We start from the raw sequence: 25843 nt of genomic DNA on the forward strand, positions 1-25843 counted from the left end.
GCCGCCACCACCATGGGGCTGGTGGAGTACCGCGCCAGCGGGAGCAGCAGAGGCGCAGTTACCAACGCCCCCAGACTGGTGCCCTTACAAGAAGCCGCCTCCATACGCACCCACGCCAACCCGACCCCCACCACCCACTTCCTGATCATGGCTGTGTTAGCCGCCCAGTAATAGTTGCTAAAATTTGGCAGTGCCAGCCAGCCCTCTCTCCGGCTCTGCTCAAGCATTACCTTCCTTACCCGCGGGGTCTTGCCCGCCCAGAAGAAGCCCATGATCACCCTGTTGACCCGCTTAAAAAAGGGCCGCGGAATAAAAATGGGGAGACATTGAAATACAAATAGGATCCTCGGGAGGACCGTCATCTTCACCGTTTGTACCCTCCCGGCAAGTGACAACGGGAGCACATCCGATCTCCGGAAATCATCCTTCATTTGGTCCACTAGCCGGGCCAGATTCAATTTATGCAGTCGGTCCCATTCCCGCGCCACTTGGATGCCCAAGTACATAAAACTACCCCCTACTGACCTAAATGGCAGCTCCCCCAGTCGCCCCTCCTGTCCCCTCGCCTGAACCACAAACATCTCACTCTTATCCATGTTTAGCTTATACCCCGAAAACCGTCCGAATTCCCCTAAAATCTTCATGATTTCCACCATCCCCTCTACTGGGTCCGAAGCGTACAGAAGCAGATCATCCGCATAGAACAAAATCCTGTGCCCCCCCCCGGGCAAGTCCCCTCCAGCACCTTGAAGCTCCCAGAGCATTTGCCAATGGCTCTAAAGCCAGCTCAAACAACAGTGGGGAAAGGGGGCATCCCTGTCTCGTCCCCCGGTGTAGTCCAAAATTGTCCTGTTCGTCCGCACACTTGCCACAGGAGCCTGATACAGTAACCTGACCCAGTCAATAAAGCCCCGCCCGAATCCGAACCGTTCCAGTACCTCCCACTGGTAATCCCATTCTACCCAATCAAAAGCCTTTTCTACATCCATTGCGACCACTACCTCAATCTCCCTACCTTCCGGGGGCATCATGATCACATTTAACAGCCTTCTTACATTGGCCACCAACTGCCTACCCTTAACAAACCCCGTCTGGTCCTCCCCAATAACGTCCGGAACACAGTCCTCAATCCTGGAGGACAAAATTTTAGCCATCAACTTGGCATCCACATTCAGCAGGGAAATCGGCCTGTAGGACCCACACAGCTCCGGGTTCTTGTCCCGCTTAAGAATCAGCGAAATCATTGCCTGTGACATCGTCGGGGGCATCACCCCTCTTTCCCTTGCCTCATTGAACATCCTCAACAACACCGGCCCCAATATCCCCGAGAACATTTTATAAAACTCCACCGGGTACCCGTCCGGACTGAGGGCCTTACCCGCCGGCATGGCCTTTAAGCCCTCTATTATCTCTTCCAGCCCAATTGGGGCCCCCAGCCCTTCTACCTGCTCTCCATCCACCGTTGGGAAATTCAGCACCTCCAAGAAGCGCCTCATTCCCTCTGGCCCCGTAGGGGGTTCCGACCTGTTTAGCCTGCTGTAAAAATCTGTAAATGCCTAATTCACCCCTACGGAATCACCAACCAGGTTCCCCTCACCGTCCTTTACTTTCCCTATCTCCCTAGCTGCCTCCCTCTTCCTAAGCTGCAGTGCAAGCATTCTGCTGGCCTTCTTCCCATGTTCATAAATCGCCCCCCTCACCTTTCTCAGCTGCTCCACCGCCCTCCCTGTGGTCAGCAAGCTAAACTCCGCCTGAAGCCTCCACCGTTCCCTCAGGATCCCTGCCTCTGGGGTCTCCGCATACCTCCCATCGATCTATAATATCTCCTTTACCAGTCTGTCCGTCTCTGCCCTGTCAACCTTCTCCCTATGAGCCCAGATCGAGATCAGCTCCCCCCTTACCACCGCCTTCAGTGCTTCCCAAACCACCGCTGCCGAACTTTCCCCCGTGTCATTGACCTGCAGGTAGCTCTGAATGCATTTCCTCAGCCGCTCACACACCCCTTCATCCACCAAAAGTCCCACATCCAACCTCCAGTGCGGGCGCTGATTACTGTCTTTACTAACCTGCAGGTCAACTCAGTGCGGAGCATGGTCTGAGATTGTAATCGCCAAGTACCCCATGTCCACTACCCCAGCCAGAAAGACCCTGATCAAAATAAACCATGAACCCTCTTAGTTCCTTTGTCATTGCTGGCACCCTGCCCGTTTTCGAGCTTGACCGGTCTAGGCCTGGGTCCATAACTGTATTGAAGTCCCCTCCCATGACCAACCTGTGCGAGTCCAGGTCTGGTATCTTCCCCAGCATCCTCTTTATAAACTCCACAAAATCCCAATTTGGCACATAGACATTCACTAATACCACCTGCACCCCCTCCAGTTTCCCACTGACCATAATATACCGACCTCCCACGTTCAAGACTATTCTACCTGCCTCAAACACCACCTGCTTATTGATCAGGATCGCGACCACTCTAGTCTTTGAATCTAGTATGGAATGAAACACCTGACTGACCCAGCCTTTCCTCAGTCTAACCTGGTCCGTTACCTTAAGGTGCGTCTCCTGCAATAGTACCACGTCGGCCTTCAATCCCCTAAGATGCGCGAACACACGTGCCCTTTTGACCGGCCCATTTAACCCTCGAACATTCCAGGTGATCAGCCTAGTTGGGGGGTTCATTGCCCCCCCCCCTCCGCCGATCTGCCATCCGCTTTTTTTAGGCCCGTCACCAGCTCATGATCCGCGCCTCCACCGGTCCATCCCCAGGCAGCCCCCGACCTCCTCTCTGTCCCTCAGCCCAAGTCCCTCCCTCGCCAGCAGAACCTTCACCCCCCCTCCCCCCCCTAACAACACCCAATCCCTTTCCTAAATCAAACATATGCACACCCCCCACTGTGCTTCCGAGAGCTAGCTCACCCAGCTAGCTTGGTGGCCCCATCCCCGGCGCCAGATAGTCTCCCACCTATTGTCCCTCCCCACCCGCTCATGCAAACAAACTCCAACATCAAACAATCCCCACACAATTGCCCAACCAAAAAACACCAAGATCAAAACTAACACACCTCCATCCCCCAACAGTGCAGATGAAAACCTAAACTCACTCAGCTCTACTACTGGTTCCAAGCAAAACGAGAAACTTTTTTCAAAAACAGAGAAACGAAACAGAGAAAACAGAAACACGAACGTTGCAGCCAAATTCAAAAGTTCTCAGTCCTTCGTCAGCCCTTTCTTTCTTGCAAAGTCCAACGCGTCCTCAGGCGACTCAAAGTAAAAGTGCTGATCCTCATGCGTGGCCCAGAGACGGGCTGGGTATAACAGTCCAAACTTCACTTTTTTCCTGAAAAGGATCGCCCTGATCTGATTGAAGCCTGCTCTCCTCCTGGCCACCTCCACACTCAGGTCTTGGTAAACCCGCAGGATGCTATTGTCCCACTTACAGCTCCGTGTCTGCTTGGCCCACTGTAGAATACGCTCCTTATTCGAGAACCTGTGGAATCTCACTACCATAGCCCTCGGGGGGTCTCCCATTTGCGGTTTCTTCTGTGAAAGAAAGGTGCTCTGTGAGCCTTATTCACCTCCAAGGGCCGGGAGAATGCCCTATCCCCCAGCAGCTTCTCAAACATGCCTGCAACGTATGCCCCAGCGTCCGTTCCTTCGGACCCCTCCGGGAGCCCGACAATTCTTAGGTTCTGCCAGCAGGACCTATTCTCTAGGTCCTCCACTTTCTCCAGAAGCTTCTTTTGCTGGTCCCTCAGCATCCCCACCTCCAGCTCCACTGCAGTCTGATGCTCCTCCTGCTCAGCCAGCGCCTTCTCCACCTTCTGGATCGCCCGATCCTGGGCGTCCAACCTGAGCTCCAACCGCTCAATCGACGCTTTTATCAGGTCCAAGCAGTCCCGTTTCTGCATAGCAAAGCCCTCCTGGATGACTTGCATCAGCTGCTCCATAGACTGCTGGGTCAACAGGCCAGAGGTTCGCCCCTCCGCCATGCTGTCCCCTGTTGCAACTACAGCCCAAGTCTTCTCTGTCTTCTTGTTTCTGCCCTTACGAACACTTCTAGTCCTTTTCTCCATGCACCGGAGTGGGAATTCAGTAGAGAATTGCCACTAACATCCGTTCTACAATTCAAGTCCGTTAAAAAAATCGGGGGAAAAGGTCCAAAAGTCCGACCAGAGCGGGAGCCACCAAATGTGCGACTTACTCCTTCATTGCCGCCATCGGAAGTTGGGACATAGATATATTAAGGGGAGGATCTGGCAAATGGAGAATAATGTGGGAAATTACGAAATGGTCCATTTTGGCAGGAAGAATAAAAGAGAAACATATTATCTAAATGGTGAGAGATTACAGAACTCTGAGATTCGGAGAGGCCTGGGTGTCCTTGTGATTGTATCACAAAAGGTTACTTTGCAGATACAGCAAGTAATTAGGAAAGCTAATAAATGTTAGAATTTATTGTGAGGAGAAATGATGACGGAAATATGGAGGTTGTGCTTCAGTTGTACAGGACACTGGTGAGACCACATCTGGAGTGCGGTGTACAATATCGGTCTCCTTATTTAAGGAAAGATGTAATTGCATTATAAGCAGTTCAGAGATTTCTTTTTTTTTTTAAATGTTAAAATTATAAATGCCTTACTAGACTAATATCCGGACATGAATGGCCACTTACAGGTCTCATCCCACCTGTCATCATTTTACCCACAGCAGGCAGAACCCATGCCAAATGGGAAGCAGTGTTTACTGTGCTGCCTGGTGGCTGACTATAGTCACGGTGGGGGAAACACTTATTTTCAGTTGCACCTGTGAACATTGAGGTACATCCCCCAAAAGGTCATACCACTTCTTTAACCTCCTGCCAGTTTCTCAAATCCAGCCCTACTGCATCACCTCCCTTGATGGAGTTTGCCAGCCTGACTCTACCGATGCTCTGGACTTACTTCAGCTTTCATTAACGCCGCTTCTTTTGGGGACTGGCTGTAGTACCACCACTCAACACTGGTTCTTCTGGGACTACTGAGCCAAGCCAATGCAATTGGCCAGAACATTGGAGCCAAAGTCCGACCCTGAGCCAATGAACGTCCTTCCAAGTGTAAAATGGCTCTGGGGTAGCTGTTCTTTTACGGCGGACTCTTGACTGACTTTTCAGCCAGAGGGGTAGGGAACATGGCTGCCTGTAAAATTTAGCCAGAGTCACATCAGGAGATATTAGGGTCGGTGACTAAAAGAAATCGACTTCAAGGATGCCTTAAAGGATGAGGGAGGTTTAGAGAGATTGGTAGCACAAAGAGATTTTAAGTTCTAAATAAATATTTTTCTAACAAAAAGGCCCACATTTTTCAAAAAAAATAGCAAAAGTGAATGCAATCAGAAACTGTGTTTATAGTGTACACAAAAGTTCTTCTACTTTACCTTAAATAAATTGTTGTCTTTTAAAGACTGACAAGCGAGTTTTTCTACATTTCCACCTGCAATGAAGGTGGCCAAAACTACCAGCATCAAAAGCCAGGAGAAGATGAAGCTGATCCCAACTCCACTGAAAGTAATGACAGGTAGATTTTTTAAATGTTTATATAATTTCAAAATTAGTATTATAATCCATAGGATTGCACAATACATACATTTATGGAACTTCAATATTTGAAATGTCATAATATTACTAGATTCTTACGCTAAAAGAAGGTTGCCCCCTGTGTTTGATACACAGCCTCGTGTGGTTGGAGAAGCATGCTTGTCAAAGCCACATAATCCACAAAGCAAACCAAGATAATTGAAAGTAAGGATAAGTATTACAGCACAGCAGAGTGTAACACTGGCCAGCCATCTGTAAAAGGACACATATGCTAAAGTCATTTTTGTTTTTAAATAGCTGCAGAGGTTTAAAACTCAACAAGATGAAGATCACACATTATTCAATGGGGCAATGCATGAATTTAAAGGCACACTGCCTTAGTTACTTTGTTTTATATGCAACCTCCAGATATTGTAACAATAAACATAGTACACAATTCCTCTCTCCTGGAACAACAAATATATTTTGAAATATATAAGATACGTTTATGCAAAATGAGCAAAACATTTTGTAAATAATTATGTTCAAGCTTTTTTTTATAAATTGTCAATGTTGGAATCTTGAAATGGATAGGCTACTATTATTGAATTAAAAGTAAGCTTGAGGGCGGCACTGTGGCAAGCATTGCTGCCTCACAGCCCCGAGGACCCAGGTTTGATCTCGGCCCTGGGTCACTGTCCGCGTGTAGTTTGCACATTCTCCCAGTGTCTGTGTGGGTCTCACCCCCCACCAACCCAAAGATGTGCAGGTTAGGTGGATTGGCCACGCTAAATTGCCCCTTAATTGGAAAAAAAATAATTGGGTATTCTAAATTTAAAAGAAAAAAAGGTAAGCTTGAAAAAGAAAATCTACCTGTAAAAATCATACTTTTCCAGATATGGAAAATACTGAAGAAAGTATTGCTGGGCCAGATTAAGGTACGCAGTAGAAGTATTGATTACATCATCAATAGTCTGCTCCTTAGTCAAATCTGATATTTTCTCTCCAATTTTATTGAGCTCAATCTTTGCATCTGAAACAAAGAACAAATCATACAAATCTGCACAACTACATGTGCATACATTAATTGTGTCAATTCTATCCATATAATTTTTGATTGAGACAGATGGGACAGGATTATGAAAATGCACTTTACACCATAATATGGAACGCACATCTATTTATCACCAAGTACATTTTCTTTTAAATAACTGCAAAACTCAAGCTAAAACAATAGAGACAATGTAAATGTAAGGCTTTGATGGAATTAGTCATGAATTTGCAATTTCCAAATAGGAAAAGTGTTTTGTACAACTGCATCTAGATCGGTTTGCCACCATAAATGAGCAGAGGCCAAAGTCTTAAAATCCAGTAGGAATTCAGTACTTTTTCAAAATCTAAAATTTATAACAAGATTTAGAAAGGTTTATTGTAGCTTCTGCAAAATAGGAAATTAGAAAATTATGACTCTGGCACATACAGGTAAAACACACAAAGGCACACTATGTCATAATTTTTACATACTGTGCTTAGGTTTTGCTTAAACTTACGAAAAACTGCTGCAAAATTGAGATGTCATCATAAAAAGAGAAATACCAGAAAAATGTTTAATAGAAATTATTAAAAACAAATTCTAAAACATTGCACCTTGTTCACAGACACACTTTTCTTTCAGTTAACTGACAAGCTATGATTGTCATCACTCATTGTTAATTTAAGGAAAAGGCAAATTTATGCAGTAGATCAAAAATGTAGAGAATTAATTATTACTATAACTGTACCTGATGAAAATGATTTGGTTTCATTTTGAAGCATTGCTGGAATTTCATGAAATGCTGAATGTCCCTAGAATTATATAAGTAAATTATAAACATTTGAACCAACAGGGCAAACAGGTTTTTATTACATTCTCAGCAGCACTACAAAAATTAATGATATAATTTAAAATTATTAGTAAAAAAAAATTGTTAAAATCTGGAATTTGCTAGCTAAAAGGGTGGTAGTGTAAGCAGATTCAATACCAGTTCGGACAGGAGTCATGCCTGAGCTTTCCCAGGCACACACAATCTGATTTATAAATATAATGGTTATTTCTTCAATGTCACCGGGTCAAAAACATGGAACTCCCTACTTAGCAGCACTAAACGGGTTCCTTCACCACAAAGGCTGAAGGGGCTCATGGCTGTGCAATGGAATTACACCTTAAAAAAAGGAGATCAAGGAAATATCACTGTTTTTTTTGCTCTTTCACAGGAAGTGAGCATCGCTGTCTAAGAACATAACATAAGAACTAGGAGCAGGAGTAGGCCATCTGGCCCCTCGAGCCTGCTCCACCATTCAATGAGATCATGGCTGATCTTTTGTGGACTCAGCTCCACTTTCCGGCCCGAACACCATAACCCTTAATCCCTTTATTCTTCAAAAAACTATCTATCTTTATCTTAAAAACATTTAATGAAGGAGCCTCTACTGCTTCACTGGGCAAGGAATTCCATAGATTCACAACCCTTTGGGTGAAGAAGTTCCTCCTAAACTCAGTCCTAAATCTACTTCCCCTTATTTTGAGGCTATGCCCCCTAGTTCTGCTTTCACACGCCAGTGGAAACAACCTGCCCGCATCTATCCTATCTATTCCCTTCATAATCTTACATGTTTCTATAAGATCCCCCCTCATCCTTCTAAATTCCAACGAGTACAGTCCCAGTCTACTCAACCTCTCCTCGTAATCCAACCCCTTCAGCTCTGGGTTTAACCTAGTGAATCTCCTCTGCACACCCTCCAGTGCCAGTACGTCCTTTCTCAAGTAAGGAGACCAAAACTGAACACGATACTCCAGGTGTGGCCTCACTAACACCTTATACAGTTGCAGCAGAACCTCCCTCGTCTTAAATTCCATCCCTCTAGCAATGAAGGACAGAATTCCATTTGCCTTCTTAATCACCTGTTGCACCTGAAAACCAACTTTTTGCGACTCATGCACTAGCACACCCAGGTCTCTCTGCACAGCAGCATGTTTTAATATTTTATCATTTAAATAATAATCCCTTTTGCTGTTATTCCTACCAAAATGGATAACCTCACATTTGTCAACATTGTATTCCATCTGCCAGGCCCTAGCCCATTCACGTAGCCTATCCAAAACCCTCTGCAGACTTCCAGATTCCTCTGCACTTTTTGCTTTACCACTTATCTTAGTGTCGTCTGCAAACTTGGACACATTGCCCTTGGTCCCCAACTCCAAATCATCTATGTAAATTGTGAACAGTTGTGGGCCCAACACTGATCCCTGAGGAACACCACTAGCTACTGATTGGCAACCAGAGAAACACCCATTAATCCCCACTCTTTGCTTTCTATTAATTAACCAATCCTCTATCCATGCTACTACTTTACCCTTAATGCCATGCATCTTTATCTTATGCAACAACCTTTTGTGTGGCACCTTGTCAAAGGCTTTCTGGAAATCCAGATATACCACATCCATTGGCTCCCCGTTATCTACCGCACTGTTAATGTCCTCAAAAAATTCCACTAAATTAGTTAGGCACGACCTTCCCTTTATGAACCCATGCTGCGTCTGTCCAATGGGACAATTTCCATCCAGATGCCTCGCGATTTCTTCCTTGATGATAGATTCCAGCATTTTCCCTACTACCGAAGTTAAGCTCACTGGCCTATAATTACCCGCTTTCTGCCTACCTCTTTTTTTAAACAGTGGTGTCACGTTTGCTAATTTCCAATCCGCCGGGACCACCCCAGAGTCTAGTGAATTTTGGTAAATTATCACTAGTGCATTTGCAATTTCCCTAGCCATCTCTTTTTGCACTCTGGGATGCATTCCATCAGGTCCAGGAGACTTGTCTACCTTTAGCCCCATTAGCTTGCCCATCACTACCTCCTTGGTGATAACAATCCTCTCAAGGTCCTCACCTGTCATAGCCTCATTTCCATCAGTCACTGGCATGTTATTTGTGTCTTCCACTGTGAAGACCGACCCAAAAAACCTGTTCAGTTCCTCAGCCATTTCCTCATCTCCCATTATTAAATCTCCCTTCTCATCCTCTAAAGGACCAATATTTACCTTAGCCACTCTTTTTTGTTTTATGTATTTGTAGAATAGGTCAACATTTGTTGTCCATCCCCAATTGCCCTCGAGAAGACGGTGGTTAGCTGCCCTCTTGAACTGCTGCAGTCCATGTCGTGTAGGTAGACCCATAATACTGTCAGGAAGGGTGCTACAGGATTTTGATCCAGCGTCAGTGAAGAAACAGCGATAATGTTCCGAGTCAGGAGGGTGTGTGGCTTGGAGGGGAACTTGCATTTGGTGGAGTTCCCATGTGTCTGCTGCCCCAGTCCTTCTTGGTGGTTGCAGGTTCAGAAGGTGCTGTCAAAGGACCTTGGTGAGTTGCTGCACTGCACCTTGCATATGGTTTACTATTTTGTGGCGGTGGTGGAGGGAGTGGATGTTGAAGGTGGTGGATGGGGTGCCAATCAAGCAGGCTGCTTTTCCCAAATATTGTAGCTGCACTTATTCGAAGCAAGTGGAGATTCCATCACACACCTTGTAGATGGTGGACAGCTTTGGGAAATCAGAACGTGAGTTACTTGCCACTGAATTCCTAGCCTCTGAGCTGCTCTTGTAGTCACAGTAGTTATATGGCTGTCCATTTCTTTTCCTGATAAACAGCAACCCTCAGGACGTCGATAGTGGGGGATTCAACAATGGTAATGCCATTGAATGTCAAAGGGTGAAGGTGAATTCATTCTATTAGAGATGGACATTGCCTGGCACTTATGTGGCATGGATGTTACTTGCCACTTGTCAGTCCAAGCCTGGATAATGTCCAGTTCTTACTGCATTTTGAAATGGACTGCTTCAATATCTGATCCTGATTTGCATGAAATTACATCAATTTAAATATAATTAAACAACTTTACACCGTAACGAGCAGCCCCGAGAATTCTGCCGCCTGGCGGCCTGACGTCACACTGTCGAGAAATGCAACTAGTTTCCAGAAACACAAACAGTCGTGATGACCACACCGAGGGTGCAGAGGTGCCTGGAGCACCCAGAGTTCAGGTGGTGGGAGGGTTACTTTGAAACTTGTAATAATATTAATAACAATAATCTTATTTGTCACAAGTAGGCTTACATTAACACTACAATGACGTTATTGTGAAAAGCCCCTAGTCGCCACATTCCGGCGCCTGTTCAGGTACACAGAGGGAGAATTCAGAATGTCCAATTCACCTAATAGCACGTCTTTCGGGACTTGTAGGAGGAAACCAGATCACATAGAGAAAACCCATGCAGACACGAGGAGAAAGGGGAAGACTCCGCACAGACAGTGACCCAAGCCGGGAATTGAACTTGGGACCCCTGGCGCTGGGAAGCAACTGTGCTAACCACTGTGCTACCATGCTTGTGGAGGGGATTCTCCATGGCCATGGAGGGGAGGGGAGTGGGTAGGAGTTAATTATTTTTGCAGATTGGGGCGCCATCTTTAAAGACAGCCTTGCCGATACTATCAGGCCCCACCATGCCAGAGTCACAGCGCTAACCACACGACCCCCCTACCCCCCGCATAATTTTTCTTTTGAGAGAGTTTAAGAAGATCTGGACAGAAAGCCTGGCTGTGTTTCTGTAGAGAAATACACTGCTTTTCACTCAGAACCTGACACTGCCTTTTCGTTTTGAAAATTCGGCCCATGGTCTCAGAACATTTCCCTTCTTTTTTTAAAATAAATTTGAGTACCCAATAATTTTGTTTTCCAATTAAGGGGCAATTTAGCTTGGCCAATCCACCTAACCTGCACATCTTTGGGGTGTGAGGGTGAAACCCACGCAGACACGGGAGAATGTACAAACTCCACACGGACAGTGACCCAGGTCCGAGATTCGAACCCAGGTCCTCAGCGCCGTGGTCCCAGTGCTAACCACTGCGCCACCTGCCGCCCAGAACAACTCCTTTCTTCTGCCAACTGAATATAAAATTTGATCATTTATGGCCGCTGTTACCTAGGGATGCTTTCACTATGAGATCATCAATTACTCCCATCTCGTTGCACAATTCACGTCTAGTCGAGCCTGCTCTATGGTTGGCTCCATAATGCGCTGTTCTAAAAACCTATCTGGAAAAATTCTAAGAACTTCTCATCTAGGCTACTTTTGCCCATCTTATTTTTCCAATCTATATGTAAATTAAAATCTCCCATGATTATCACTGTACTTTTCTGACAAGCTCCAATTATTTTTTCCTTTCTGCTCCACCCTACCATGTGGTTACTATTAGGGGGCCTGTACACCACTCCCACAAGTGACTTCTTGCCTTTGCCATTTCTCATCTTTACCCAAACCATTCCCACATCCTGGTTTCCTGAACTTGGGTCCTCCCTGTGAATTGTGCTAATACTGTCATTAACTAACAGAGCCACCCCTCCACAGTTTCCACACTTCTTACCTTCTTAAATATCCTGTACCTTTCAATACTCAGGTCCCAATCCATGTTCTCGTGCAGCCATGTCTCCATAATGGCTATTAAATTGTCCTTATTTATGTTGATGTGCGCTCTCAGTTCATCTGTTTTGTTTTAAATGCTATGTGCATTCAGATATGGAGCATTTAGTTTTATCCTTTTTATAACCTCCAGTCTCATCCATTTATTTACTGCTGGATTTGTACTCTCTCTCCCTTCCTGACATGGGCTGTTTTTTCATTTCCTGTAATACCTTTCTCTTTTGTCTTGGCTCTGCTCTTTCATGTACCACAGTTTCCCAAATTTGATCCCTTTCCTCACTTTTTAGTTTAAGGCACTCTCTAGCTCCCTAGTTATGTGGCTCACAAGGAACACTGGCCCCAGCATGGTTCAACATTAGACCATCCCAACAGTACGTATCCCACTTTCCCCAGCACTGGTGCTGGTGCCCCATGAATCAGAACCCTTTTATCCCACACCAGTCTTTGAGCCACACATTTATCACTCTAATCTGACTTGTCCTATGTAAATTTACTCGTGGCTCAGAGATTATGACTGTAAGGTTTTGTTTCTTAATTTAGTGCCTAGGTTCTCATGCTAACTATGCAGAACCACCTCAATTGTCCTACTTATGTCGTACCGACATTGACCATGACAACTGGATCCTCCCGTCCCACTGCAAGCTCCTCTCCAGCACCAAGCACATATTTAACCTTGCAATTGAATATAAATAAGTGGGTTTTATTACTCTCACTGTTACTTTGACAATAAATGATGGCTTATTCTCTCTCCCTTATTTTTTCATAGGATCTGGAGTCACCTTTAAGTCATTAATGGGCTAGGTAATGGGCTAATAACCATCGACAAAGGTTTCATGGTTATTTTAATTAGACATTTTTATGGAATTCAAATTTCACCATCTGTTTGTGGGATTCGAAACCGGGTTCCCAGGGCATTACTCTGGATTATTAATCCAATGACAATACCACCACGCCACCATCTATCCCACCATGACTTGTATTCTCGGTTATTGTATTAAGACATATAAATATGTGTTAATATGTGTCCGACTCGGTGACTGATACCTGTAGTCCACCTTCAAGTATCATTGCACCCCAGTATTGCTGTGAAGAGATCAGGCTATTTATGGTCAATTATCTTTCCAATGGGGATAAGGGGCGAAATTCTCCGGTATCGGCGCGATGTCCGCCGACTGGCGCCCAAAACGGCGCAAATCAGTCGGGCATCGCACGCCCCAAAGGTGCGGAATGCTCCGCATCTTGGGGGGCCGAGCCCCAACCTTAAGGGGCTAGGCCTGCGCCGGACTAATTTCCGCCCCGCCAGCAGGCGGAAAAGGCCTTTGGTGCCCCGCCAGCTGGCGCGGAAATGACATCTCCGGGCGGCGCATGCGCGGGAGCGTTAGCGGCCGCTGATGGCATTCCCGCGCATGCGCAGTGGAGGGAGTCTCTTCCGCCTCCGCCATGGTGGAGACCGTGGCAAAGGCGGAAGGGAAAGAGTGCCCCCACGGCACAGGCCCGCCCACGGATCGGTGGGCCCCCCCCGATCGTGGGCCAGGCCACCGTGGGGGCACCCCCCGGGGCCAGATCGCCCCGCACCCCCCCAGGACCCCGGAGCCCGCCCGCGCCGCCTTGTCCCACCGGTAAGGTAGGTAGTTTAATGTACGCCGGCGGGACAGGCATTTTAGCAGCGGGACTTCGGCCCATCCGGGCCGGAGAATCGCGGAGGGGGGCCCGCCAACCGGCGCGGCGCGATTCCCGCCCCCGCCGAATATACGGTGCTGGAGAATTCGGCAACCAGCGGGGGCGGGATTCACGCCAGCCCCCGGCGATTCTCCGACCCGGCGGGGGGTCGGAGAATCTCGCCCAGGATATGTGGGACAGTGTGAGGAAGGGTAATTTAGCCACTCTATGTAAAACCATAAATATGCATGGCAAATCCCAAACCAATTCTCCACTCCGTATGTGCAGAAGCACACTGTGGATTTTGTGTGACACTTAGCATTCAGATACCCTATAAGAACTTCAAAATGCTAGTCAAAAGTTCAAAAGCACAGTTTTTAAACATAACCCAGTACACTTTCAAAATCTCATTCCAAAACATCTGTAGTTCATATATGTTCATCTCATTAGATTTTCATTCCAAATTCCCAGCATTCACTTTCAGTTACCTAAGTAACCAAGGCTTCTACTGAAATGATTCAAACAATAGTTGCACTGATTAACTATTACAAATTTCTACCTAAATCTAACAACTAAAATCTAAGATTTAGGGCAGCCCGGTAGCACAAGTGCTTAGCACTGTGGCTTCATAGCACCAGGGTCACAGGTTCGATTCCCCGCAAGGTCACTGTCTGTGCGGAGTCTGCACGTTCTCCCCGTGCCTGCGTGTGTTTCCTCCGGATGCTCCGGTTTCCTCCCACAGTCCAAAGACGTGCAGGTTAGGTGGATTGGCCATGATAAATTGTTATATGTTTTACTGTTGCAGTTCTAGCATCCGACCAGCAGGTGGGGCAAGTATGGAGTCCCAGGACCCGGATGCACCATGTGTTCCTGCAGAAGGTGTTTGTAAGGAGTTGATAGCAGTCGCATATGAGAGCAATCTGTCGTATCTTAGTGTAAGTTAGTGTTAGACATTTATTTCCAACTGTATTCATCTTATACATTTTAGTTATTCGTTAGTGTAGTGTTAGTAATAAATAACTTTGTTTATAAAACAAAGTCTAATGTTCTTTGTTCACACGTCAATATCAAATTTCCACATCAGCCCAATCAAAGAACAGTACACCATTAACAAACATACATGGTTGCTTTAAAATTAGCAAAGTAACAAAATCCACTAGAAGCACAGATCATTATTTATATGTAGACATGTATACTGACACATATATGCAGATCATATATAAATACAGTATAACCAATTATAAACCAGAAACCGTTTCAAGGGTTGTGACTAGTCACAAGGAAAATCCTGCCAGCAATACTCTGCGAATGCCATGACTTGTAGTTATTTGAATACTTCACCTGGCTTCCTTTTCAGTCTTAATTCATCCAGTTTTACTTTTGAATGACATAGCTTAACTGCCTTTAATGGGGCTTCAATTCATGCTTCCTTTTGCATGCTACATAGTATGCATATAAAACACAAACACATGAACATCGATCTTAGCTGCCAGTACCTGCAGATTTCAGTATCACCCAAACTTCACTAACCCTGGCTTGCTACCACTGCTCCATCGTTCTTTTTTTTAAACAGACGCCTCTACCAATCTGTTTCCAAGTTCATGTTTAGCAAATTCCCTTGAAGAAATTGAAGGTCACCTAAAAAGATTTTTATTAATCTCTCCAACCAGTAAAGCACAACCAAGCAATGCATAGTGTTTGGATTTATCTTTCGTACTTTAAATGTGGCTCAAAAATAAGGATCATATAAATCCCAAAATATGTCATGCAGATTACAATCAGAATTTTTTTAAATAAACATAATTTAGTAAACATAACACCATTACCAGCACAACGCCTTGGAAAACGCAGGAAGTGACAAGAAATGCCTAACTGGCATTTTAAAAGTTCCAAAAAAAGGAGAGCATTGTTTACCTTCTGAATCGAGTCTTCAAAGTCAGTTTTCAGTACATCATTCACGTTTGCGAGTTCAGAATCAACACCTTGTAGCTGAAGTATGGAAAACAACTTTCAGGTGGTTTTAAAAGCCTAGATTCCACAATTCTAATGACAGCAAAATTGCCAGCATTTGCCATCATTACAATCATAAGTGTGACAGCTGCTTCTGGTCTACGCACATACATTAATGATAGAAATCTCGAAATTGTTGTTAGTTATCTTCCTTTTCTTCACTGCTGCAGACCGTGCTGATGGAGACTTTTAGAAAACAATTGAATTGTCGTGAACTTCCACTTTTATTACATTAGTCTCTGTAAAACCCTTCCCAACAGGTTACACTTTGCTGAATGAGGGGTGATTGGGTTTTAATGGTGCACAAAATTAATAGTTTCTACTGAACAGTCCCTTTGGTCCTCAAAAGCTTATGTTTGTGAGATATCGAATTCTGTCATCATGATAAGAAAATTCCACAGATTATTAATTTTGCTTCCAAGTTCAACATTTCAGCTTCTGCCTTAATTCCATGAGTATGCTTCAATCATTAGTTTGATGCCTACAAAGTTATTAAAAATATAAGGATAATTAGTGGTTTTTACTTTGTAATTTGCTGTTGGTGAGAATTCTTCAATTTTATTGGCTGCTTAGCCTACTTGATGACATCATTATTCATAAATTCATAAGATATGAGCAGAATTAGGCCATTCGGCCCATCGAGTCTGCTCCACCATTCTATCATGGCAGATATGTTCGTCATCTGCTACTTACAATGTCACAGACCAAGAGCTGGATTGTGAAATCAGCCAGAGCATCTCCTCCCTAGAACACATGACCTGGAGCAGGAGTAGGCAATTTAGCCTCCTGAGGCAAACACCCTCAAATGTGATCATGGTTGATCCCATCTTGGCCTCAACTCCACCGTCCTGCCCGTTCTCCATAACCCTTCAACCCATTACCAATTAAAATCTGTCAAACTCCTGCTTGAATTTACTCACTATGCTTGCATCCACCGCACTCTGGGGTAGCGAATTCCACAGATTCACAGCCCTTTGGGAGAAGTAGTTTTTCCTCAAATCTGTTTTAAATTTGCTAAAAGATTATGACCTCTCGTTTTATTGCTGAAAGATGGAATTCCTTGAGTTGCTCCTGGAGTCAAAATAATGCTGGCAAAGGTACAATCCAGGCCACAGAGATCCAGCAATCTTTGCTGCTGACCACAGCATTCAGCCCAATGATTGTTTGACAATTAGAAAACTTAGTAAGTAAAATGCTAAGGGGAAAGGAATTGAGCATATTTTATAATAAAAGAAAAACACTGCATATGCTGGAAATCCAAAATAAAATCACAAATGGCAGCAGGCCTGGCAGCATCTGTGGAGAGATAAACACGAGTTAACGTTTCAAGTCCAATATGACTTTTTCAGCTCTGAAGGAAAGTCATATGGACTTGAAACATTAACTATGAATATTAAGAATAAACACGTTTCAATATTTTTATAATGCATACATTCTGAACCAAAAATAAAATTAATTTTAAACTCTACTGAGTTTTGTGAACTGTAATTTCATTGCAATCTGGATTTAGGTGGGAGGTGCTGTGAAGTCTACAGCAACAGTGACATTTACAATAACACACGCTGCAGTGCTACCTTCTAATTTAAAAAAATCAGGCTGCAAACTTTTGGCTTTACATCCATGAACTATATCTGCAAATTGGGAATGGGATACAGGGCAGAGAAAAGTAATTTTCAGCAAAACTTAAGTTAAAAAAAATGTTTCCAGAGCCACAATACTGTCATTGTCCTTTACATTGTCAAATTTCTTATGTGTTGTTCTGCTTATGCTCACTTATTAAATTAACAACATATAAGGAGAACTTCCGGTTGCGGCATGTAAGGAACGGCCGCAAACAAGGCAGCTCCCATCCGGACACTTATTTTTCGATCATTTCCGCAAGTTTGTGAAGAGTGTTATGGCAGTATTTTAAATGAATCGATGGGATAAAACTCCCATATAGTGGAAATGCCCAAGAAACCAAGTTTGAAGAAGTCGGCAAGCAAAGAATCGTCATCCGAATCAGATTCCTGTCGAGGCTCATCGAAAAAGGAATGGCACGGCCGCTGACTGGGCTAAACTTGCCTTGTTATCGGTTGAGATGCTTACAGGCATCTTCACGGAGGAATTCAAAACACAATGGCAGTCTGTCTCCAAGGACATCCATAAATCAATCAAGGAGGTCCCGGTTCCTATTCGATCAATGCTGGTAAAAATGGAAGAAACAGTAAAGGCACATGGCGCAGTGTTGCAGAACACGGGGGCGGCTCTTTCGATGCAGAGCAAGCTGATAGTCTCTTTAGAGGCTGAGATGACAATATTGACTGACAATAACAAATTTCTGCGTGCCAAACTAGATGACTTGGAAAATCACTCCAGGAGGGAAAATCTTGTAGACGTGTGGTTGCCGGAGGGAATGGAGGGCCGCACCCGACTGACTATATGTTGAAGATGTTTTTGAAGACGGTGGGGGAGGGTAGACAGTTGTCCCCTCCCGAGCTGGATCAGACCCATCTCTTGATCGTCAGAAGCCTCGCCCAGGAGAGCCACCTTGGGCAATTATCATTAGGTACCACAGTTACATAAGAACATAAGAACTAGGAGCAGGAGTAGGCCATCTGGCCCCTCAAGCCTGCTCCACCATTCAATGAGATCATGGCTGATCTTTTGTGGACTCAGCTCCACTTTCCGGCCCGAACACCATAACCCTTAATCCCTTTATTCTTCAAAAAACTATCAATCTTTATCTTAAAAACATTTAATGAAGGATCCTCTACTGCTTCACTGGGCAAGGAATTCCATAGATTCACAACCCTTTGGGTGAAGAAGTTCCTCCTAAACTCAGTCCTAAATCTACTTCCCCTTATTTTGAGGCTATGCCCCCTAGTTCTGCTTTCACCCGCCAGTGGAAACAACCTGCCCACATCTATCCTATCTATTCCCTTCATAATTTTATATGTTTCTATAAGATCCCCCTCATCCTTCTAAATTCCAATGAGTACAGTCCCAGTCTACTCAACTTCTCCTCGTAATCCAACCCCTTCAGCCCTTCAGCTCTGGGATTAACCTAGTGAATCTCCTCTGCACACCCTCCAGTGCCAGTACGTCCTTTCTCGGGTAAGGAGATCAAAACTGAACACAATACTCCAGGTGTGGCCTCACTAACACCTTATACAATTGCAGCATAACCTCCCTAGTCTTAAACTCCATCCCTCTAGCAATGAAGGACAAAATTCCATTTGCCTTCTTAATCACCTGTAAACCAACCAGGTCTCTCTGCACAGCAGCATGTTTTAATATTTTATCATTTAAATAATAATCCCTTTTGCTGTTATTCCGACCAAAATGGGTAAGGTACCAGAATAAGGTACAAGTCCTGAGGTGGGCAACTGATCACTGTAACTACAAATGGGAGGACCATGCCATTAGGCCCTATCAGGACATAGGAGCAGATCTGGCAAAAAAAGAGGGCAACATTTAACAGGGCCATAGCTGCGCTTTTCAAAAGGAGTTCAGTTTGGGATGGTTTACTCTGCACTTATAATTCAAAAAACTACAACTTTGAGCTGCCGGACGATGCCAATGTTTTTGTGAGGAAGCATGGGCTAGGGATAATTGTTAATTGCATATTGTATTTTGTATTATATATGGGGTCTTGTTGTTATTGCAGCGGGCTTGTGGTTATGGGGTCTTGTTCGGTTTCTTATACCAATTTGTATTTTATTGTTCTTGTATGGGACGGGTGTTTCCTTTTGTTCATCAATGTTGAATGCAGTGGGGAGGGGGGCTGGTTGTTGTGGTTACTCATTTTATATGCTGCAGGCGTGGGTTGCTCTGCTAACTGTAGAAGGTAGTTAATGGGAGCGAAGCGGTGGGGGTAACTGCAGCTCATTATCATAGTATAGGTTTTGGATAATAAGCTTAAGGGGTTGGATCTGTTTGGGATTAGGGATTGTTGAGGTTCGGGATATTGAGGTAAAGGCTTGAGGGTGTTATCTGCCTTTTGGCTGTTTGTTTGGGCTTTTGGTTGTGGTTTTAATGAGAGGTGGGGAGGTGAGGGGGGAATGCGGCGGGCTTCGGGGGTTTATTGACGGTGACTTTTGCTTTTTGCTCTGTTTCATTAGGGGTATTGGTGGCCATCTCGGGTGGCTCGATGCCTGTACTTTTTAAGTAATTATAGAATTATCTCTTTTGGTGAATATGGCTGACTCGGGCACGGGGGTGGGGGTGGATGGAAAACTCCCCCCAATTTGGCTGGTCACTTGGAATGTGAGGGGTTGAACTGTCCAGTGAAGAGATCGAGGACATTCGCTCATCTGAAGAATAAGTGCTGATGTGGTATTTTTGCAGGAGACTCATTTGCGGATCAGAGACCAGACAAGGTTACGGAAGGGTCGGGTGGGACAGGTCTTCCACTCGGGATTTGATGGTATTGATAAAGAAATGGGTTTCTTTATCAACTTTTAGGATCTGACAGATCCCAACGGGAGACACATGATTATCAGTGGGTCTTTGATGGGCACCTCGGTGAGCCTAGTAAATGTATATGCTCCAAACTGGGATGAGACAGTTCATATTAATAAATTACTGGCCACTATTCCACAGGTCAGCTAATCTTAGGGGGAGACTTTAATTATGTTTTGGATCCTACACTGGACCGATCTATGCCAAAGTCTTTGATTCATTCAGGGGTGGCTAAATCGTTGGTGACTTTCATGGAGCAGATGGGGGGGTTGGGGCAGACCCATGGGGTTTCTCCATCCGAAAGATAAGGACTTTTCATTCTTCTTCCATGTTCATCAGGTCTATTCTCGAATAGACTTTTTTGTGTTGGGTAGGTCTCTCCTCTCTGGAGTGAAGAGGGCGGGGTACGCAGCAATTGTTATCTCAGACCATGGTCCACATTTCATGGATTTAGGGTTTGAGCCAGATTCCTTTCTACACTACAGGACTGTTGGTAGATAAACATTTCTGTGAGCGTATCTCTTCTGCCATTGAAGAATACACTACGTTCAACAGGAGCTACTCTATTTCTCCCTCTCCACTATGGGAGGCCCTTAAAGCGGTCATTATGGGAGAGAGTATCTCATATAAATCACAGTGATGATTCTGGAAGGTTGGAGCACAGGAAGTTGGTGAACTCCATCCTAGAGCTGAACCGTCGATATTCAATTGCCCCTACACCCAAGTTGCTAGCATCTAGGAAGAAATTGCAGACAGAATTTGAGCAACTTTCAATGGGTAAGGCAGTGGGCCAGCTTCGACGCTTGAAGGGGACCTTTTATGAGCATGGAGACAAGGCATCAGCTGAGGCAGCAGGCGGCCTTCCGGGAAATTGGTCAAGTGAGGGATATGGATGGCAGGCTGCTCTCTGCCCCAACGCGGGTTAATGCAGTGTTTGAAGAATTTTACCAACGGCTGTATAGATCGGAGCCCCAAGAGGAGACGTTGCCATTGATGCAATTTTTGGAGGGGCTGTCCTTCCTGAAGGTGGAGAGGGAGAGCAGAGAGGAGTTAGACTTGAGGAAGTGGTGAGGTGCATTGGTACTATGCAGTCTGGCAAGGCATTGGGCCCGGATGGGATTCCCATTGATTTTTATAACAAATATACAGGACAATTGGCCCCACTGATATTGGATATGTTTACTGATTCCCTGGCCCAGGTGTCTTTGCCAGCTACATTGGTGCAGGCATCCATCTCCTTAACTCTGAAGAAAGGCAAGGACCCTACAGAGTGTGGGTCATATAGGCTGATTTCTTTGCTTAATGCTGATGCTAAGTTGCTGGTCAAGGTGCTGGCAGTGAGGCTGGAGCCCTTCTTCCCAGGAGTGATATCGGATGATCAGATGGAGTTTGCCAAGGAGGATCAGATGGAGTTACCAACCAATATATGTCATTTATTAAACATTGTTCTGTCCCCCTCTCCAGTTTCCGATCCGGAGGTAATTGTCTCAGAGTCGAGTGGGAGTACCTATTTGAAATTTTGGGATGGTTCGGTTTCGGGCTGAAATTCATATCTTGGATCCATTTGTTGCATAGGGCTCCCATCGCTAGCATCTGTACATATACCTTGAGCTCAGGCTATTTTCAGTTGGGTAGGGGCACAAGGCAGGGTTGCCCTCTGTCTCCACTTCTGTTTGCCTTGTCAATCGAGCCAGTGGCTATCGCGTTGAGGTCTTCCGGGTGATGGAGGGGATAGCGAGTGGAGGGAGGGAGCATTGGGTGTCCTTTATGCACATGATCTGCTACTTTATATCATGGACCCAGTCTCCATGATGGATAAGATACTGAAGCTACTGAGGAGTTTTGGCTACTTTTCGGGGTACAAGGTAAATCGGGACAAGAGCGAATATTTTCCGGTGAACCCCCCCAAAAGAGGGGAGTCGACGTGGGGATGTTGCCTTTTCGCCTTGCCAGATCTAGCTTTCATTATTTGGGAATCCGGGTGGCCCACGACTGGGTCTTTCTTCAGAAACTTAATTGTGCTAGGCTGGTGAATGAGGTCAGAGCAGATTTGCAGAGGTGGGATTACCTCCCCTTGTCCTTGGCGAGCAGAGTTCAGACAGTTAAAATGAACATCGTTATGAGGTTTTTGTTTCTTTTCCAATGTTCTCTATCTTTCTTCCCAAATCATTCATTGTCAAAGTCGATAAGTTGATTTCCTCTTTCATTTGGGCAGGAAGGACTCTTAAGAATTTGCAGGAATTCTGGGCCTGCAGTAATTCCTGCAGAGAGCAAGACAATCAGGGGTCTTAGCCTTACCTAATTTGTTGTTCTATTATTGGGCTGCCAAGATTGAAAAAGTGCTGGGTGGTTTAGGGATCCGAATTGCATATGGCTTGTGGGGGGGGCTCCTATCGTATTTCCAGTTTGCGGGCCTTGGTAACTGCTTCGCTTCTTTTTTCTCCCACAAAATTTACCTTGGGGCCCGGTGGTGGTGGCTACACTGAAGGTTTGGAGACAGTTCAGGCAACATTTTAGGCTCGGCTCAATATCATTGTTGGCCCCTACCTGTGGGAATGACCACTTTGGACTCACAGTTAGGATCCTGGGGAAGGGAGGGTCTGGAAACGTTTAGTGACTTGTTTGTGGAAGGCTGTTTTATTGGTTTTGAGGAGCTGGTGGAAAAATTCCAACTCCTGGGGTCTAACTTTTTTTAGCAATCTGCAGGTGCATGATTTCCTATGTAAGGAGATCTCATTGTTTCCTTTAGCACTCCTGCCCACTCTAATGAATAGGATTCTGGGAGGGATTCTCCGGCCATGCCTGCTTGCCGACCAGAAATTCCTGCCCAAGGTCAACGGACCTTTACATGGTCCGCATCTCACCCGTGACAATCCTTCGGCGGGCGGGGCGGAAGAATCCAGCCCTTTATCTCTTGCTGATGTGGGTGAGGATAAGATTTCAGATATCTACGGTCGGATTCTGTCTGCGGAGCAAGCTCCACTGGATGAGATGAGGAGGAAGCAGGAAGGCAGTTGAGTCTAGTTTTTGAGGAGGTAGTGTGGAGTGATGCTCTGTACAGGGTCGAGTCGACCTCCTTCTGTGCTAGGCTCAGGTGGTGTACAGGGTGTATCTGACTAGGATGTACGGGTTTTAAAAAATCTGGGGTGAAAGACAGGTGCGCTCAGTGTTCTCGGGGCCTGGTTCTGTACAAAACACAGTTGGTTTTTGGGTTTCCTTCTTTAACACCGTGTCAGGGATTCTTGGTATCGATCTGAAGCCTTGCCCGCTGGTGGCCATTTTTGCTGTCTGGGACTCGTCGGTGCTGCAGACAGGGGCAAAGACAGATGTCCCCGCTTTCGTCTCACTGATAGCCCGGATGAGAGTTCTGCTGAGATGGAGTTCTCCTCCTCCACCCAACGCCTTATCATGGTTGGGGAACTAATGGATTTCCTCCATCTTGAAAAGGTCAAGTACATCATTAGAGAATCGGTGGATGGGCTCGACTTGAGATGGCAGCCATTCATTTCCTTTTTCAGAGAATTAGGGGGAGAGCTGCGGTTATCAGGTTGTAGTTGCGGTTTTTCTTTGTTATCATAGAACTTACAGTGCAGGAGGCTGCTAGTCAGCCCATCGAGTCTGCACCGGCCCTTACAAAGAGCACCCTACTCAAGCCCACGTATATACCCTATCCGTGTAACCCGCACTTAATCTTTTTGGACACTAAAGCAATTTTGCATGGCCAATCCACCTAACCTGCATATCTCTGGACTGTGGGAGGAAACCGGAACACCCGGAGGAAACCCACGCAGACACGGGGAGAACGTGTAGACTCCACACAGACAGTGATCCAGCCGGGAATCGAACCTGGGACCCTGGAGCTGTGAAGCAACTGTGTTAACCACTATGGTACCGTGCTGCCCAATTTATTTATGAATTATAGGGGTAGCACAGTGGTTATCACTGTCGCATCATAGCGAAGGGTTCCAGGTTCGATTCTCGGCTTCGGTCACTGTCTGCACGTTCTGCATGGGTTTCCTCCGGGTGCTCCGGTTCCTCCCACAAGTCCCAAAAGACATGGGGCGTCATTCTCCGACCCCCCGCCGGGTCGGAGAATGGCCGTTGGCCGCCGTGAATCCCGCCCCCGCCCCCGCCGAAGTCTCCGAAGGGAGAAAAGTCGGCGGGGCGTTAATGGCGCCGCTGCCGCGGAGAATGTCACGGGCCTGCGCAAGGCAGCCGATTTTCGGCCTGCCGATATTCTCCCTTCCGGATGGGCCGAAGTCCCGTCGACGTGATGACCGTTCACGTCGACGTCAATCAAACCTCCTTTTCATCGGCGTGACCCGGTGCTCCAGGCTCACGCCGACCAGCGAGGAGGTGAGTGACGGCCTGGGGGGTTGGCTCTGGGCAGGAAATGGCGTGGCCGCAGACTGATTGCCTGAGAAGAGGTGTGTCTCGGCTTGTGTGTGTGTGCGGCGGGGGGGGGGGGGGGGTGGTTAGAGTAGGCTGGGCTCCGGGGGAGTGCCGGGAGGGGGTCCGTGCCGGGGTGGAGGTTGTGGAGGGGGTCCGTGCCGGGGTGGAGGTTGTGGAGGGGGTCCGTGCCGGGGTGGAGGTTGGGGGTTGTGGAGGGGGTCCGTGCCGGGGTGGAGGTTGGGGGGGGGTCCGTGCTGGGGTGGAGGTTGGGGCGGGGGGGGGTCCGTGCCGGGGTGGGTGATGGGAGGGCAAATGAGTTGGTCCACCTGGCCAGGTGCCAGCCTCCAACAGTTGGACCCATGCGGTCCATGCCACCTGGCTGGGGGGAGGAGGGGATATGGGCAATGATGACATGTCGTCGTTCCCCTCCCCCCCACCAGGTCGTCATGTTTTCAGATCATCCAGCGATGTTGGCCGCCGTGGTGGCAGCCGCTCATGTCTATGTTGCCCTGGATGAGGAGGAGGAGGAGGAGGAGGAGGAGGAGGAGCGTGCCAGAGAGGCGGCGCAGGCTGCCGCAGAGGGGCAGGCGGCAGCCGCCCAGGCTGGAGGGACACCTGACCGACAGGACGAGGAGGGGGAGGAGGACGTCGCGGCCCCACGGCAACGGAGGCACCCGAGGGCGCCCCGTGTGTACCGGCCCCGGCAGTCATACCAGGACCTCACGGACCGGGAATGCAGGAGGAGACTCCGGATGAGCCGGGAAACCGTGGCACACATCTGCCACCTGCTGGCACACCTGTCACCGCGTGGCACTGGCGGGGGACACCCTCTCCCCGTGTCCGTCAAGGTTACGGTGGCCCTGAACTTTTATGCAACGGGGTCATTCCAGGCACCGAGTGGGGACCTGTCCGGCATATCGCAGACATCGGTGCATCGGTGCATCCGGGCAGTGACAGATGCCCTTTATGCCATGGCGCACCGCTACATCCGCTTCCCCGTGGACCGGGCCAGCCAAGATGCCCGGGCCGTGGGCTTCTCTGCCATTGCCGGGTTCCCCATGGTCCAGGGCGCGATCGATGGGATGCACGTCGCCGTGCGGCCACCTGCAGATAACAGGGCCGTGTTCACTAATAGGAAGGGGACCTATTCGATGAACGTACAGGTGGTCTGCGACCACCGCATGATGATCCTGCACGTCTGCGCCCGTTACCCAGGCAGTGTACACGACTCATTCGTGTTGTCGCGGTCATCCATCCCCGGCATGTACGAG

The 25843-nt window shown here is 46.7% G+C and overlaps 1 protein-coding gene across 13 annotated transcripts in view; it reads right to left on the bottom strand.

The window, feature by feature from the left end:
- The window catches only part of LOC140408764 (prominin-1-A-like), a 362788-nt gene that overhangs the window by 110451 nt on the left and 226494 nt on the right, over positions 1–25843 (bottom strand). For all 13 annotated transcript variants that reach the window (XM_072496421.1, XM_072496410.1, XM_072496411.1 and 10 more), the window contains 5 exons: positions 15642–15716; positions 7333–7396; positions 6425–6584; positions 5672–5824; positions 5413–5536 (listed from right to left, as the gene is read on the bottom strand). In XM_072496421.1, coding sequence (XP_072352522.1) covers positions 5413–5536; positions 5672–5824; positions 6425–6584; positions 7333–7396; positions 15642–15716 — 576 coding nt within the window. The remainder of the gene's footprint in view (positions 1–5412; positions 5537–5671; positions 5825–6424; positions 6585–7332; positions 7397–15641; positions 15717–25843) is intronic.

This window comes from Scyliorhinus torazame, chromosome 3, assembly GCF_047496885.1.
Source record: "Scyliorhinus torazame isolate Kashiwa2021f chromosome 3, sScyTor2.1, whole genome shotgun sequence".
NCBI lineage: Eukaryota > Metazoa > Chordata > Chondrichthyes > Carcharhiniformes > Scyliorhinidae > Scyliorhinus > Scyliorhinus torazame.